Raw genomic sequence first — 14,818 nt, 5'->3', positions numbered from 1 at the left:
TATCTAATCATTAGAGATAAAATAAATTTTTTCAAAATTTAAAAATTGGTGAATCTGAGCGGGAATGACAGTTTTGATCGATTCGTGTGGTTGTTATGATTGATGATTACTTTGAACATTTATAGTTATTATTAATCATTCTATGACTTTTTAATAAGATTTAATACGAAATCAAAATTTATAAATAGTTAAAATGAGTGATAATAATACACTATTGTCAACGAGTTTATTGGGTACAACAACTTCGACTTCACCCACCACCACTACCACGACAACAACTACAAATCAATCTACTGCTACAACAGAACAATCATCATCATCATCACCAGCATCATCATCTACAAACAATACAGATAGTTTATCAATTAAAGATTTAGGTAGTTCAACAACAGCATCATCATCATCGTCTTTAGATAATATCACCACCAGTAAAGAGAAACAATTAGTTTCAGATAATCTTACTGTATTAAACTATTATATTGATAATGATTTAATTGATGATCCAAAATGGATTGTAAGTATACATATATCAATCAGTAATAATTTTCAATAGAATAGTTTGTTTACTTTAATATCTATCTATTATTTTAGGAAGAAGAATTATCAAATATAGATAACAAGATAACACAATTGTTTGATTATTATGTTCCACCATCGAGTGCATCAAAAGAACAGATTCAAACTGGAAAGATTAAGATTAAAGGTGTTACCTATCAATTATCATTACAGTTACAACAATTTATTATTGATTTAAGTAATATATTGGTATGTTTTTATATAATAACTATTGATAACTTTGATTACTTATTAAATATTAATAAATTTAATTAGAATTTAGATCAAATAACAACATTTATTATTATACAATCATATTCTACAAATGTTAAAGAACTTAAATATGATTCATTAGAATTCTCAAATGTAAGTTTAATCAATATCTTATTTGTTGTTTATATAAATAGGAAACATATAATATTAACATCAACATATATAATTTGTTATGATTATTATTATTATTATTTAGTTATTAGAATATTATTATAGAGAAAGATTCTTATTGTTATCATTGGTATCATCATTGATAAAGAAAGCATATGGTGTTGAATCGATATTAAGAGATGTACCGATGAAGTATGTCAAGGAGAATCAAGAGGCATGGCAACAGAAACTTTTGAAATCACTGTTGGTACTATCTAGTTTCTCTATTCCTGATCACCTAAAGGATCAACCACAACTCTATACCATATACACAGAGTACGTAATCAACGAGCAACTCTTGGTAGTAGAAACACTCTTCCTTCTCTATTATTATAAACCAAAGATTTCATTCCCAAAAGATTTTAAAGATCTATTTAATAGATATCAAGTATGTAATCTTCTTTATATATTACTTCTAATAAGTATATACTAACAATATTGTGTTCTTTAACCTATAGGAAATAAGAATAGGTAGATATTCAGATTATCTATTACAATGTAACAACGATGTTATTAGATCTACACTTCAGAATATCGAATATATATTGGTGTTGGTTGGAATGTTATCCATTGGTGAAGTACCATTATTAGAATCACCAGATAAACCTAAACAATTATCAGAGTAACTATTAATTTAAACTTATATCTTAATTATCGTATCATTATAACTAATATTTTAATATTATTATATTATTAGGAATCAAAAGACAGATATATTAAATCTTATTAAAGTATTTGAAAGATGTTCAATGACACCATCATTATCAATCATTATCTATTCGGTATTATTAAATTCAATGATTCTATCACCTGCATTTGTTGAATCCGATGTCATCTCAAAGTGTCTTGAATATAATCCATTCCAATATCTAAAGTTAATGATGTCTTCAAATTATATAACTGGTAGTGTAAGTAATTTAAAATGACTATTGTTATTAAATGCGAATTCACATTAACAATAATAATAATAATATTAATATCCTTTTTATTCTTTAAAGGCATCATCAACAGGATATATTGATATTATTCAATTGTTTATCAATAGATTTACAATGGTATATGATTTAATATCTACTGAACCGAATGCAGTCAATATTGTTTTCGATGTATTTACAAGTTCATTACGTTATAATCCTTTGACCGAACAAGAGTTGGTCAAGCATGACATCTTTAAATATGTATTGTCACCAACAATCATTATCAATCAATTCGAAAAGACATTAAAGTTATTAACAGATGCAATCTATGATGAATCTTCATCTATTTCAATGTAATTATTAACTAAAACTTACAATAACCTAAATAACTATATAACTAACTTGATCAAATTTAAAGGTTTAAAGTTATAATTCAAACAAATATAAGAGAATTACAAAAGTTAATAAGTAATAGGGATTTAGATCAATTATTAAATCAATCGTTTGAAGCAATCGAGAAAGAAGGTCAGGTGATTACAGCGATTGCCAAACAATATCTACAGTTGAATCAACAGGCAATCTATAAGGGTGCATACAAGTATTTCTTGTTGTTGGATAACGGTGTGCAGTCGTGTGCAGTCTACTCGATTGGTGACCGTATCTTGGATACCATTGTAGCGTTCACCAAGGATCACCCGTCATCAATGCCATTGTACAATGCATTCCTCCAGGCACTTCGTCTACTTGGTTCTCTCTGTCAGTACACACATTTGGCACGTCTCTACTACTGGAATGTATTCAACGGCAACAGAATATCGGATGCCCTCATCGATTTGCTATTCTCGATTGCCGAAGACCGCTCTCATCTCCGTGATATCTCGAGTGCCGTTCTACAGCTATTCTCGATCTTTATGAAAGACAGACCACGCGAAACACTAAACTTCCTCTGCGAGAAGGGTTGTTGGACGAGAGGTGGTTCCGTCGACATGATACGTACTCAGTATCGTCGTGGTAGTTTCTTGCAACTCTACGAACATGAAAAGAACTTCAAATCATCATTTGAACTTACACAGAGAATCATTGAATTATTTATAATTATATTAATTATTTTATTATTAATAATAATAATAGTAATAATAATAATAATAATAATAGTAATTCAGCAGATTTAACATCAATAGATTCAATGGTAATGTTTATGTTACAAGTATTATCAGATTATTGGTTGTTACAAGTGGATGATCTTTCGAATGCAAGAGGTATTTGTAGATCGATATTCGATTGCTTCAAGGTTATCGTGGTAAAGACACATTGTGCTTCACCGAATGAACAGATTGTTGCGCTGTCTGATAAGATTGTACGTGCTTTTACACAACAAGGTGCAGTACAAGCAACTTTGTTTGCTGCCATCGAACAACAACATCAATTCTTGGTGTCCGATCAGATGAATAGCCAAGCCGATCTATTGTCAAGAGAAGCTCTATGTTTGTTGGAAGTGTTGCTACAACATCCTTTGGTACCGGAACAAGTAGATTCATTGGTCAACTCTATACTCTATACCGGCGGTCAGGTTAGAAGTGGAGGAGAAGGTGGTTGGGGAGGACAGGAACAACAAACACTCTGCCTACTATCTGTATTGTTTGACAAGGTGACATCACCCAACAAACTAGCATACTTTGTCATCAATGTGATACGTTCATTCGTTCTGATGATTCGATCAAACAATCGAGAATTCTACATCTCCTCTTATGTAACCGATTTACAAGTTAGTAATATCGTTGACATTCTCCAACAGAGAATAAACAACCCTATTCTTACATCTCATTTGATAGACTTGGTTGGATTACTAAAGGATCTATCGGTATCACAATTCCAATTGACCAATCGATTACTACCAGAGGATTCATCTAGTAAGTTTATTATTACTTTACTAAAGAATCAACAGCAACAACAACAACAATCGAATAGTGTTATCAATGATTTATTTGGTTTACTTTCAAATATTCATTGTAACTCAATTTACTATGGTAGATTCTTGCATGAACTACATGAATGTCAAGGATTCTGGGATGAATTGATCAAACAGTCGAAACATAGTAAACAAACATTATCTTCACTCTACAAGATACTCTCTATTCAAACACTTTCAATGACTACCTCCAACTATGTATTCCCAAATAAAGAGACAAGCTTTGTCAATGCCGTTCAGAAGCATTTCCGTGGATCGATAGAGCATCTCGCCAAGAAGAATATGGTATTGCCTGACTTGGCCAAACGAACTCAACTACAAACAGCCATCTTGGAGTTGTGCGCAAGACACCCTGCTTTTAAGGATGTAGGTTCATTCATTCAGTCGAGATCTCGTGATTCCGGTATTCAGAAATATGACCGTGAATACAATGAACGTTTATTCTCTGGTGGTAGTGGTGAGCAGAATCAAGAGGTATTGGATATCTTGGATGCCTGGAATGATCTGGTCGAACATCAAGTGGAAGAGTTGGAAGTAACCCGTTCACTTTCGAAATTCATTGTTGTATCTTTGCTAAAGAAGAGTGAACTAATCATAAAGTCAACCGAGGAACGTGAAAGAGAGAAGGAACTATCGAATCTAGCTTTGATGTTGATAAAAACAGCATTGACCGATAGAGTTGAATTGGATGGTGGTCAAGTCAATCCGTTAAAGGATGAGGAATGTGAATGGTTACAAATCATATTGGTGACACTCACAGTTATAACATCGAATATTCTCACCAATAGCGATTTGAAACTATCCAACAAAATCACTCATTCGCTCGTTTCACATTTAACTCTTCTTCTTCAACACTACATCAAATATCTCAACAACACAAAGCTATTGACTATCTTTACATTGATAACCAACTCATTGCTTTCGGTCTTGAAGATTGCATCACAAACCAATATCCAAATGTATAATCAATTGTTGACACCGCTGTCTTTACTGATACTATCGAGAACAACCTACTCTGCCAATCAACAAGTATCACAAGAGCAACTACAAACCAACAGTCTATCAAATATTGCAATGTATACAATGAATACATTGATATCGGTGGTTCAAGACGATTGTATTCTTCCTTCGAGTCTACCTCATGAAATGATTGAAAGACTACTCGGTTCATTGCAATTCAGTCTTAATATTGGTTCCGAAGATCAGTCCAATAGCTCACCGGATATCGACAATGCCAATGCCATACTCGATCTATTCATTGCTTTCACCAGACAACCTTTACTATGTGAACAACTCGTTGTCAAGAATATCATCAATCTACTATCATCCATCGATTTAAAGTATTTAAGATTAGCAATCGATCCATATATCTCACCAACTCCAAAGACAAGTAACAACAACAATACTATCTATGTAAAGAATAGATGGTATTTACTTTGGACTAAATGTCTGACTTTGGTTATTTCCATTGCCGATACTTTGAAAAAGAGTGATAAACTACCAGAACAACTCATTGACTTTGTCATTTCTCATAAGGAACGATTCTTTTACTATGCCGATCCAATGTGTTTCCTCAACTCGCCATCACAACAACACCTAACATGCCAGTGGTTCGACCAAATCCTAAAGTTAACCGATATCATCTATGCACTCTCCAAGCATACCAGAAAATATCATCTCTCCTATCGTGTATTTGGTGAGTTACAATCACTCTGCTATCGATTGGCACTCATTCTCACTGCACAACTAGATGAACATCAATTCATAGAGAATTACTTTAATGCAATGACTCTAAAAGAGAAAAAGAAGAATCAACCAACCAAAGTTAAACAACAACCTGCTGAAGGTTCAGCTGCTGCCGCTTCTTCAAGTTCATTGTCAATCTCAAGTTTAAATCCACCAGCACCACCAAAGACAACCACTGTTGAAGTTGGACCATCTCGTATGTCCTCGAAAATTCATTCGATCTATTACCTCATTCTTAGAAATGTATTATATTCCCTGGTGAATCTTCAATACTACATTCGAGAGTGCCCACAGTTCATACCTGTCATTCCTCACTATATGGATCGCTCTACATTTGGAACTTTTCTTTTCGTCAACCAATTGATATGTATGAAAGCCAACGAAACTCAAAACAAACAACCAGCAAAACGAGAAATTCTCCAACAAATAGGTGAACTTAATTGTTTGCTCTTGTTGTTACTCTCTGAATCTTATAATTTTAGAGATGAAGCCCTGGTTTCAAGTATCAGTTATGTAAGAAACCAATTCGATGAAGAATATAATCAACAACAACAACAACAACAGCAACAGCAACAGCAGCAATCAAAAGGTCCATCATCACCAAAGTTGAGAGCTTCTGTATCAAACTCACCACCAAGTTTAACAAACAACATTGATGTTAACAAACCACCAAAATTCTTTTCGACTTTATTAACAAAATTAAATTAAATTTAATTAAAAAAAAAGATATTTTTTTGCAACCTCTTGGGAGATGGGGAATTTTGTTAAATGCGAAAAAAAATTATTTTTTTTTTCCTATTTTGTTTTTTGATTTGCACATTTTTTTTTTGGTATCAAAAAAAACTCTTTTTATGTTCCACAAAATTTAAAAGGAACACCCAGTAAATTCTTTTTTTAATTTTAACTACTACTTATATAAAAGATCTCTGTTTTTATTTATTTATTTTAAATAATTTAAAAGACATGTCTAAAACTGCAAAGCAAAACTCTGTTTTGTTTATAGTCTGTTTTATTATTTTTTGTATTTTTGCAGCCATTGGTTTAGGTGTTTGCTTTGGATCTTTGGTACCAAGTGTAAGATGAAAATAAATATAAAAAAATAAAAAAAATTGATATATTTATTTATTTATTTATTTTTTATTTAATTATTTAGATTGATAAAGCAAAAGGATATTCATCAGGTGAATGTACAGTAACTAAATCAGTGATTATTGCTGATTGCTATTCAGATGAATGTGCTACCTATAATGATCAAATTTGGTGGTATCCATATTGGGGACCATCCTATTTCTTTGTCTATGTAGGTGGTGGAACTGATGGTTCATATAATAATGGTGATGAAGATGGTGATGGTGAAGACGACGGTGAAGACGATGGTGAAGACGACGGTGAAGATGGAGATGACGATGATACTGGAGATAGTGGATTCGACGGTGACAGCGGTGGTGGTGATGATTCTGGTATTGGTGGAGGTGACAGCGGTCTCCTCCTCAAGTCTGCCTATCAATCAACAACCGGTGGTCAATCGTTGGGACAAGAGATTAGAACCGTTTCATCCTATTTGCGTAGAAATAAAGCTTCGAAATCAGCACAATTAGAACAAAGTGCAAAGAGAAGAGCAGAGAAAATGTTGACAGAGTTGAGCAGCAACGGTACAAGCTCTGAGAGTTCCACTGATAATTCATACAACAGCAGTGAAGGTGCCCAATGTGGATACAACTATTGCGCTCAGGGTGTAAACTATGTAACTCTTTCCATGAGCGGAGGTGCCGTCATCAATACATCGGTTCGTGGTCTTTGGTCATCGGACGAAGGTTGGGTCTCATCGTATTTGAACAACTTTTTGGTTGGAAGCACCTACACTTGCTACTACCAAACCGAGCAACCAGCAAACGTTATGTGGTTCCCACCACCCAAATACAACAATACCTCTTTGGTTTTGACTTGTGTAATTCTCAGTCTTGCATTGTTTTCATTGATTGCCACAATTATCTACGCCGTAAGATGGTATATCGCTAAACGTCAATCCAGTCACCACCACCACGAACACAAACCAATTGCTCACCACAACAACCACAACAACAAAAAAGCAAAGCACTCAAAGAAATCGAAATCCGACGAACCAGAACCATACAACTATCGTGTAGTCTATCAACCATTGCCATCGGAAACCTATCAAGCTCCACAAGCAAACTACTACCAATATTCCTATGGTGTTCCATACAACCCATCAAATGGAGTTGCACCACAACCAGTTGCACCTTCCATCAACAATTAGAAAAAAAAAAAAAAAATCCCCAATTCCAAATAATATTATTGTTTTTTTCAAATACAAAACGACTTTTTTTTTTAATTAAAATGTATAGTATTACAATTTTATCATAATAAATAAATAGTTTCTTTTTTTATTTATTATTATTAATTATATTTTGGATTTTGAAGGAATTTCAGATTCATTCTTTACTCTATGGAGAATGAAAAGCTTATCGGATTCTCTTAGCATTGTTGAAGATGATGGGTTGGTATGAACATATTTATTACCATCGGATTTCATTCTTAGTAATCCCATGCATATGACATTACAGCTGAGTAGTATTTCGAATAAATATCCAAATCGATGTCCAATAAATTCATTGGGAACATCAACTTGAAAGATCTTTGTTTTCTGAACACTATCTGACTTTCCTACCAAAATCTGAATAAGAGCAAGTAAATGTGGGTTGAAAAAGCATTGACATAGCAAACTATCGAATACTGTACTTAGGAATACACTTCCACATGCAAATGAAGGTGCAAGATAATATGGATCATTTTGATTCCAGTTTTGATTATTTGGTAGTAAATGAAGATTTAATGGGTCAGCTAAAAAAAAAAAATAATAAAATTAATAAATAAATAATTAAATTAAATAAATAATATTAAATTTGATACGTACAAAGTTCAAAAATTGGGAAAATATTATTATTTTTAAGTATTTCCTTTGCACCGATAACAGCAAGTAAAGTATCCTTGTCATTTAAAAATGGTTCTGGACTATGAGATTCCAATGAAAGAATCAAAAGTTTTGAACACTTGGTGATTCCAGCACGCTTGAGATCTTTGAGAAGAGAAGGTGTTCCCTCAACAATATAGATCTCTGGGTATTTGTTGATAGATTCCCATTCTTCAATTGGGAACTTTGGTGTTAAGATTACAATTGGATCGTATCTTCTTAGATATGGTTCACGTAAAGGACGAATGAACGATTCGATATACAAGATATGACCTGCAACAATAATATGATTGTTAATCGATGCTGTATCCTCTACTGTTTGTACAAGGTAGTCTTCCAAGTAATGAGAAGTCCAAAAACGTTTGGGAACCTTTGAGCTACTATTAAATAATTTGGGAGGCATTGGTATTGAAATGGTTGTTGATAAATTGTTTGAATGAAGTTCAGACAAGGGTGGTGAATCACCAAGATTTGATAAATCCGAAGGTGTTGATCCATTTCTTGATGATAAAGTAGGTGGTGATGTAGGAGATGATCCACTTGCACCATCATGATTATTGTTACTATCTTGATTATTATTATTATTATTATTATTATTATTATTATTATTATTATTATTATTATTATTATTATTATTATTATTTTTATTATTAAATAAATCAGCTATATTACCAGGTGCAGGTTCAGGTCTATGTATTGTTTCTAAAACTGATAAATCATGTTTCATCTCTTTCTTTTTCTCAATGATTAATCTATGTAATGATTTTTTGTTGTGTGGTGATGTAAGTTCTTTCTTTTCTGTCAAGATTAATTTACATTTATATTTATGTGTATCTGGATCATATCTCCATGCAACTTTTGCTTCCATCTGTTTTTTATTGATATTGTTTAGTTTTAGTTTGCAAAGAATTTATAAATAAATTACTTACTATTTTATCATTATTAGGTTGATTATCACTTATAAAACTAGATGGTGCAAATTTAATTCTCTTGGCAGATTGTTTATTCTTTGCAAGTAGAATGGCACCATCGTTTTCATTAATGATATAATCCTTGTTTGGATTCACTTTGATTCTTTGTTTTTTATTGATTAGTGATTCAATACCAAAAACAATCATACCAAACTTTTCATAAATAATCTAAAGATTATAAAAATAAAATAAGTAAGTAAATGAATCTTTTTTTTTTTTAGAACAAGATTACTATACATTTGCAACATATTTAAAAGATAATCCAACAAAAACAGTGGAGAATTTTTGTGTGAAAATTTCATAACTGTTACCAGAACCATATTCATCGATATCATCATATCTCTGAAGATCTGATCTCAATAAATTCATTACCAATGTACTGAACCCAGGAGATAAACATGATTGTGCAATTAAATTCTAAATTATAAATTAATAAAATGATTATTTATATATTACTATTTTAACTATTTACCATTTTCATTTCTTGAATTGAAATTACTTGTGTTGCACCAGCAGATATCATCTTTGGTACAAGTCTTTGATTCATTACTTGAGCAAAAATTGGAACACGTGGTAAGAATGCTCTGATCGACATGACTCTAAGTATATTCTCCTTATCATCTTCAATATCAAGAGTCGATTGTTTTGAAAATATAAAAATACTACTAGCTTTTTCTAAATTTGATCTTTTAAAATCTAAATCTTTCTATAATTTATAAATTATTTATAAAATTTTAATTAATAATTTGACCAATTGTTTTCTATATAGTTTATACTTACACCAGGTGAACCTTTAATATAAACAACATGTTTCTTTGTTTTATTACTTTCAATCATAGGTTTAAAAAATTCGGGTGGATCTACTGCACTAAATATTAACAATGGCATTAACTTTATTCTTGACTATAATAACAAATATTTAGTTAGTTTAAAACAAAGATGATATCATAATAATTGTATTACTTACATTATAAAAATATTCTCTCATGAATACGTTTAGAGATTTCTCATAGAGGTTACCAACTACAGCTACAAATTTCTTTTTGTTGGTTCTGTATTCACCATCCCATTGTTTGGTAGCAGCCATCAGTGTGAGCAATTGAGATGATTTCAATGGTAAATAAATCAAAGCAGTTAAAATGATTACACAAGTCAATGCTCGACCAAGTGATGTTTGTGGTGAAATATCACCATATCCCACTGTTGACAATGTTACAACAGCATAGTAAATGGCATTATGGAATAGAATACCCTCCACCGATGTAATCATCGATGCAAATAATACAATAAAAATTAAAAGAGATAATAACAATTGACTTGTTTTTTGAAATACAGCTGTAATTTTATATAAAAAAAAAAAAAAAGAATAAAGAATAAAGAGGGGAGGGAGAAAAAAAAAAAAGAAATAAAAGAATAATAGAAAGAGAAATATAGAAAAAAGAGAAAATAGAGAATACAAAAAAAATAATAATAAATTATAAAAAAGAATTTTTAAATCAAAATAAAGAAAATATGGTTAAATAAAATGGTTTGAATTATGATGAATGGTTTGATAGAATTGTTGTTGATTAGTTGATTTCTATAATATATCTTATACATACTGCTTGCACCATGTATCTTAAAGATTCTAGGTGCTTTCAAGATTCTAAGAACACGAAGAAATCCAAGTGGAATTACATTGACCAATTCATTTGGTAACAAAGTTACAAAGATTGGTAACAAAGTAACAATATCCAATATTGTATTTCCTTTTTTAAAAAACTTGTTTCTAATATATCAAAAAATGGTTAGTAAGAATTAAAAACATATAATTATGATTACTTCTTACTTATTCTTTGTGAATATAAAACATCTAACGAAATCAATTACGAAAAATATAGATAATCCAAGCATAATGGTATTTAATCTATGCCATGCGTCACTATCGGTTTTTATGTAACTCATTGCAATGAAAATACCAACCGATGCAACACTCAGTAGAATGTTACAGTGTTCCATAATGAAATCTAGTTTTGAATACCAATATTTGTAGAGTAGTAGACGCTTCTTTCGTTTCTGTTCTTCCTCTTCCTCCATATGAAAGTAATCGGAATTGAATGCATCCATTTCAATTTCACTCTCTTTGCCATCTTCGTCGGAAACAGAGTTGGTAGTGAGTGTATCGCTGCTGTCATCTGCAAGGTCGTCATCATCGTCGTTCAATCGACGAACGATACTCCTATCGTAACCATCGGAATGGTGAGATAGCGGGTCTTCATTGTCACTCCATGGATCTGATGCTGCCACTCCTGCAGCACCGCCACCACTACCAGGCATAATTGAATTATCATTTATCTGTACTAAATGTTGTAACTGTTGATTGGATGTGAATTGTTGTTGTGATTGTTGTAGTGGTAGTTGTTGAAATCTTAGTTGTTGCATCGACTGCATTGATTGAGCATTCTGAATATTAGGACTCGTCGGTAAACTATGTAAACTAGGTAAACTAGTATGACTAGTATACATTATATTATCACCAACAACAGGTGCTATATTTTTGTGGTTATCTATAATTGATTCATCCATAATGTTTTGTTTTTGTTATTTTTTGATTGGTCTTTTAGTTTGTTATTTATTGTTATTTATTATTATTATTATTGTTGTTGTGAAAAAACAAAACAAAAACAAACTAAAACAAAGTAATGTAATGTAATGTTACAACAAAACAAATACCAATCAATTATAATCTCTAAAAAATTGAATAAATATAAACTAATTATATATAAAAATCTATTATCTCATTGAAAACAAGTATAATTATAATCTTTTTAATATTATTATTACTGTTACTTTTAACTGTTTTTATTTAAATTTTTGCAGAATTATTTTAGTTGTTTTGTTGTGCTGTTTCACACTCAGAATCAAAACCACATAAATTTAAATGTTTATTTTTTTTAATGAAAAACGATTAATGTTTAATTGGTATAACAAGTGGTTGAAGGTGGGTGTCAAAAAAAGTTTTTTTTAAAAAAAAACAAAAAAAATTTTTCAATAAAATGGTACAGATCTTGGATCCCAATCCCAAGGACAATCTCACACTTTTTTTCAATCAAAAGAGACACATTTTTTTGAACAGACACTGGTTTTTATAAAAAGATTTTCATATTTTAATATAATAGTGTTAATCTTTTTTTTTATTTCTTTGATTTTGTTTTTGGTGATGGTCCTGTTAAAGTTAAACTTTTTGGTTGTTTACAAATTAAACTGTGTTGAAGTAACTTGTTGTCAGCGTTTTGACATTCTTTACTACAGTAGTATGATGATTTGCATTGGGAACAACGAAGCATCTTTGAGGTGTGTTTAAAGCAGTAGCTGCAATATGAGAATTTAATGGGTTCGTGTCGGAGCAATCGATTCATGGTGTCGTTCTGAAGGATTCTCTTACCGTTGGTTGTATCGATAGTCTTGCCATTGATGACGGTGAGACGCATTCCAACGGAGAAGAGCTCGTCCACTGCATCCTGTGAGTCTAGTCCGCCGCCATTCATAATCAACTCGATGAAACCACCGTAGAAATCGATTACTATAGCATGAATGTTACCGGTGTCTGTATACTTGATGGGACGTTCCACAAGTACCACACGGGTCGCTTGTCGGTTGTACATATCGGTGAACAACTTTGAGATGTCAAACTGGTCGGCATCACTCACACCAGGTGGGTATACTCCACTCTCTAGATGAGCACCGCTCTCCCTACGAAAAGTTGTTACATACAACTGTCTCTCTTTACTCGACAATATATTCTTTAGATTATTCAAATCTCCGGCATTCTCTATAGCTACACCAGGTAGATGTTTGAATCTGAATTGTGGTTCTCTTGGTTGTTGTCGTAGTTGTTGTTCACCATTAGCAATTGCAAGTTGTAATTGTTGTTCTGCATCCACTTCATTCTCTGTTGTTGCTGATGCTGTTGATTTTCTAGATCTTCTTGTTTTCGTTGTTGATTTATCTTTATTATTTTCCTTATTCAATTTGAATTGTGTGGTGATTATCTTTTTGTTTTTCTTGGCTAGTTTGCTGGTGGGGTCGAGTTTCAAACATGCATTGATCGACTTTTTAGCATCTTGATGCTTACCGTCATTGCTCTGAACGATTGACAGCAACAGCGAACAGTACTTCCAGCCCGGTTTGATACTTCTCATTCTACTTAGATCCAAGAGGATATCTTCTCTCTCGGTTTGCGATGTTGACTTGTCAGCTGCTCTCTGCAACTCTTTGGAGTAGGCACGATAAAAGTAAAACTTGGCAAGCGAATCAACTGACAGTCCGTAGAGCGCAATACCTTCGCCAGCAGTTTTGGCAGCTTCCGTGTATTTCTCCTCTTCAATCAACTCTTTGATTAACTTTCGCATCTCGACTGCTTCCTTCTCTGTGGAGATGGCACTCTGACTGCACTTGTTGTTTCTAATGGCATCGGTTGCCTGTGTCGCTACACCAAACGATGCCAGTAACGCTAGTAACTCTTCGATTTCACCATCAACCTTGTCGGTATCGGTTGTAGACACACTGCCCAGAACATAGTCGGTATAGAGTTGCACCGCAAGTTTCGACAGTTTCATCTGCTGACTGAACAACGGCATCGCTTGGTATTTCTGTTGAAGTAGATGAGTGATGACCATCAAAACCATGTGTACCAATGGAATCTCCCAAGTCGATCGATCGCCACTCTGAAACGATGACAAATACTTTTCGGGAATGTAATCGACCTTGACCGATCGCAATATCTCTGTTTCAACTTGTTCCGGTGAATCTACCCATTCCTTACCAGAGAGTAAATAGAAATTCTGACCAATAAAACTTGTCATACAATCTATTGCCAATGATAAACCAGAAAAGATAACACCTTTAATATTATCTGTACTTTTATTATTATTATTAGTTGTAGTTGTTGTAGTTGTTTCTTCTTCTTCTTCTTCCTCTTCTTCTTCAATATTTTCCTCTTCTTCTTCTTCTTCTTCATCTCTATCCATTTTTACATCTTCTTCACTGTCAGTAACATCTTCATTGTTATCACTTGTATCACTTTCATGATCTTCAATCTTTTTAGATGGTGTTCTCTTTTTTGGACTCTTTTTTGAACCCTTTTTAGTTGTTTTTCTTCTACCACCCATTTATTAGTTTGTAATATTATTAATGAACAGATGTGAATATAGTTGTTGAATAAAATGTCGTCTCAGTTTTTTTTTTTTTTTAAAAATTAAACACA

At 32.3% G+C, this 14,818-nt stretch overlaps 4 protein-coding genes across 4 annotated transcripts; 2 read left to right on the top strand and 2 right to left on the bottom strand.

Annotated features, from left to right (window-relative positions):
• Window positions 1–193: 193 nt before the first annotated feature.
• Window positions 194–6,318, top strand: PPL_05217 (uncharacterized protein; the record flags this gene model as incomplete). Its single annotated transcript, XM_020576111.1, has 9 exons — window positions 194–514; window positions 592–765; window positions 832–921; window positions 1,025–1,366; window positions 1,437–1,600; window positions 1,676–1,886; window positions 1,977–2,248; window positions 2,314–2,906; window positions 3,059–6,318. The coding sequence occupies 9 exons, from the start codon at window positions 194–196 to the stop codon at window positions 6,316–6,318; spliced, it is 5,427 nt and encodes a 1,808-aa protein (XP_020434100.1).
• A 255-nt stretch (window positions 6,319–6,573) lies between these two features.
• On the top strand, window positions 6,574–7,888 carry PPL_05216 (uncharacterized protein; the record flags this gene model as incomplete). The annotated part of the gene is made up of 2 exons (XM_020576110.1): window positions 6,574–6,684; window positions 6,764–7,888. 2 exons carry the CDS (start codon window positions 6,574–6,576, stop codon window positions 7,886–7,888), a joined length of 1,236 nt encoding a protein of 411 aa, XP_020434099.1.
• A 144-nt stretch (window positions 7,889–8,032) lies between these two features.
• On the bottom strand, window positions 8,033–12,138 carry kcnma1 (calcium-activated BK potassium channel; the record flags this gene model as incomplete). The annotated part of the gene is made up of 9 exons (XM_020576109.1): window positions 8,033–8,472; window positions 8,546–9,470; window positions 9,532–9,741; window positions 9,811–9,990; window positions 10,046–10,279; window positions 10,354–10,476; window positions 10,541–10,908; window positions 11,175–11,341; window positions 11,402–12,138. The coding sequence occupies 9 exons, from the start codon at window positions 12,136–12,138 to the stop codon at window positions 8,033–8,035; spliced, it is 3,384 nt and encodes a 1,127-aa protein (XP_020434098.1).
• Window positions 12,139–12,746: 608 nt separating this feature from the next.
• On the bottom strand, window positions 12,747–14,723 carry PPL_05214 (zinc finger MYND domain-containing protein; the record flags this gene model as incomplete). Its single annotated transcript, XM_020576108.1, has 1 exon — window positions 12,747–14,723. The coding sequence occupies one exon, from the start codon at window positions 14,721–14,723 to the stop codon at window positions 12,747–12,749; it is 1,977 nt and encodes a 658-aa protein (XP_020434097.1).
• Window positions 14,724–14,818: the final 95 nt, after the last annotated feature.

This window comes from Heterostelium album, assembly GCF_000004825.1.
Source record: "Heterostelium album PN500 unplaced genomic scaffold PPL_scaffold5, whole genome shotgun sequence".
Classification (NCBI taxonomy): Eukaryota; Evosea; class Eumycetozoa; order Acytosteliales; family Acytosteliaceae; genus Heterostelium; species Heterostelium album.
Note: the sequence above shows the minus strand (reverse complement) of the source record. Positions and strands in the feature narration are given on the sequence as shown.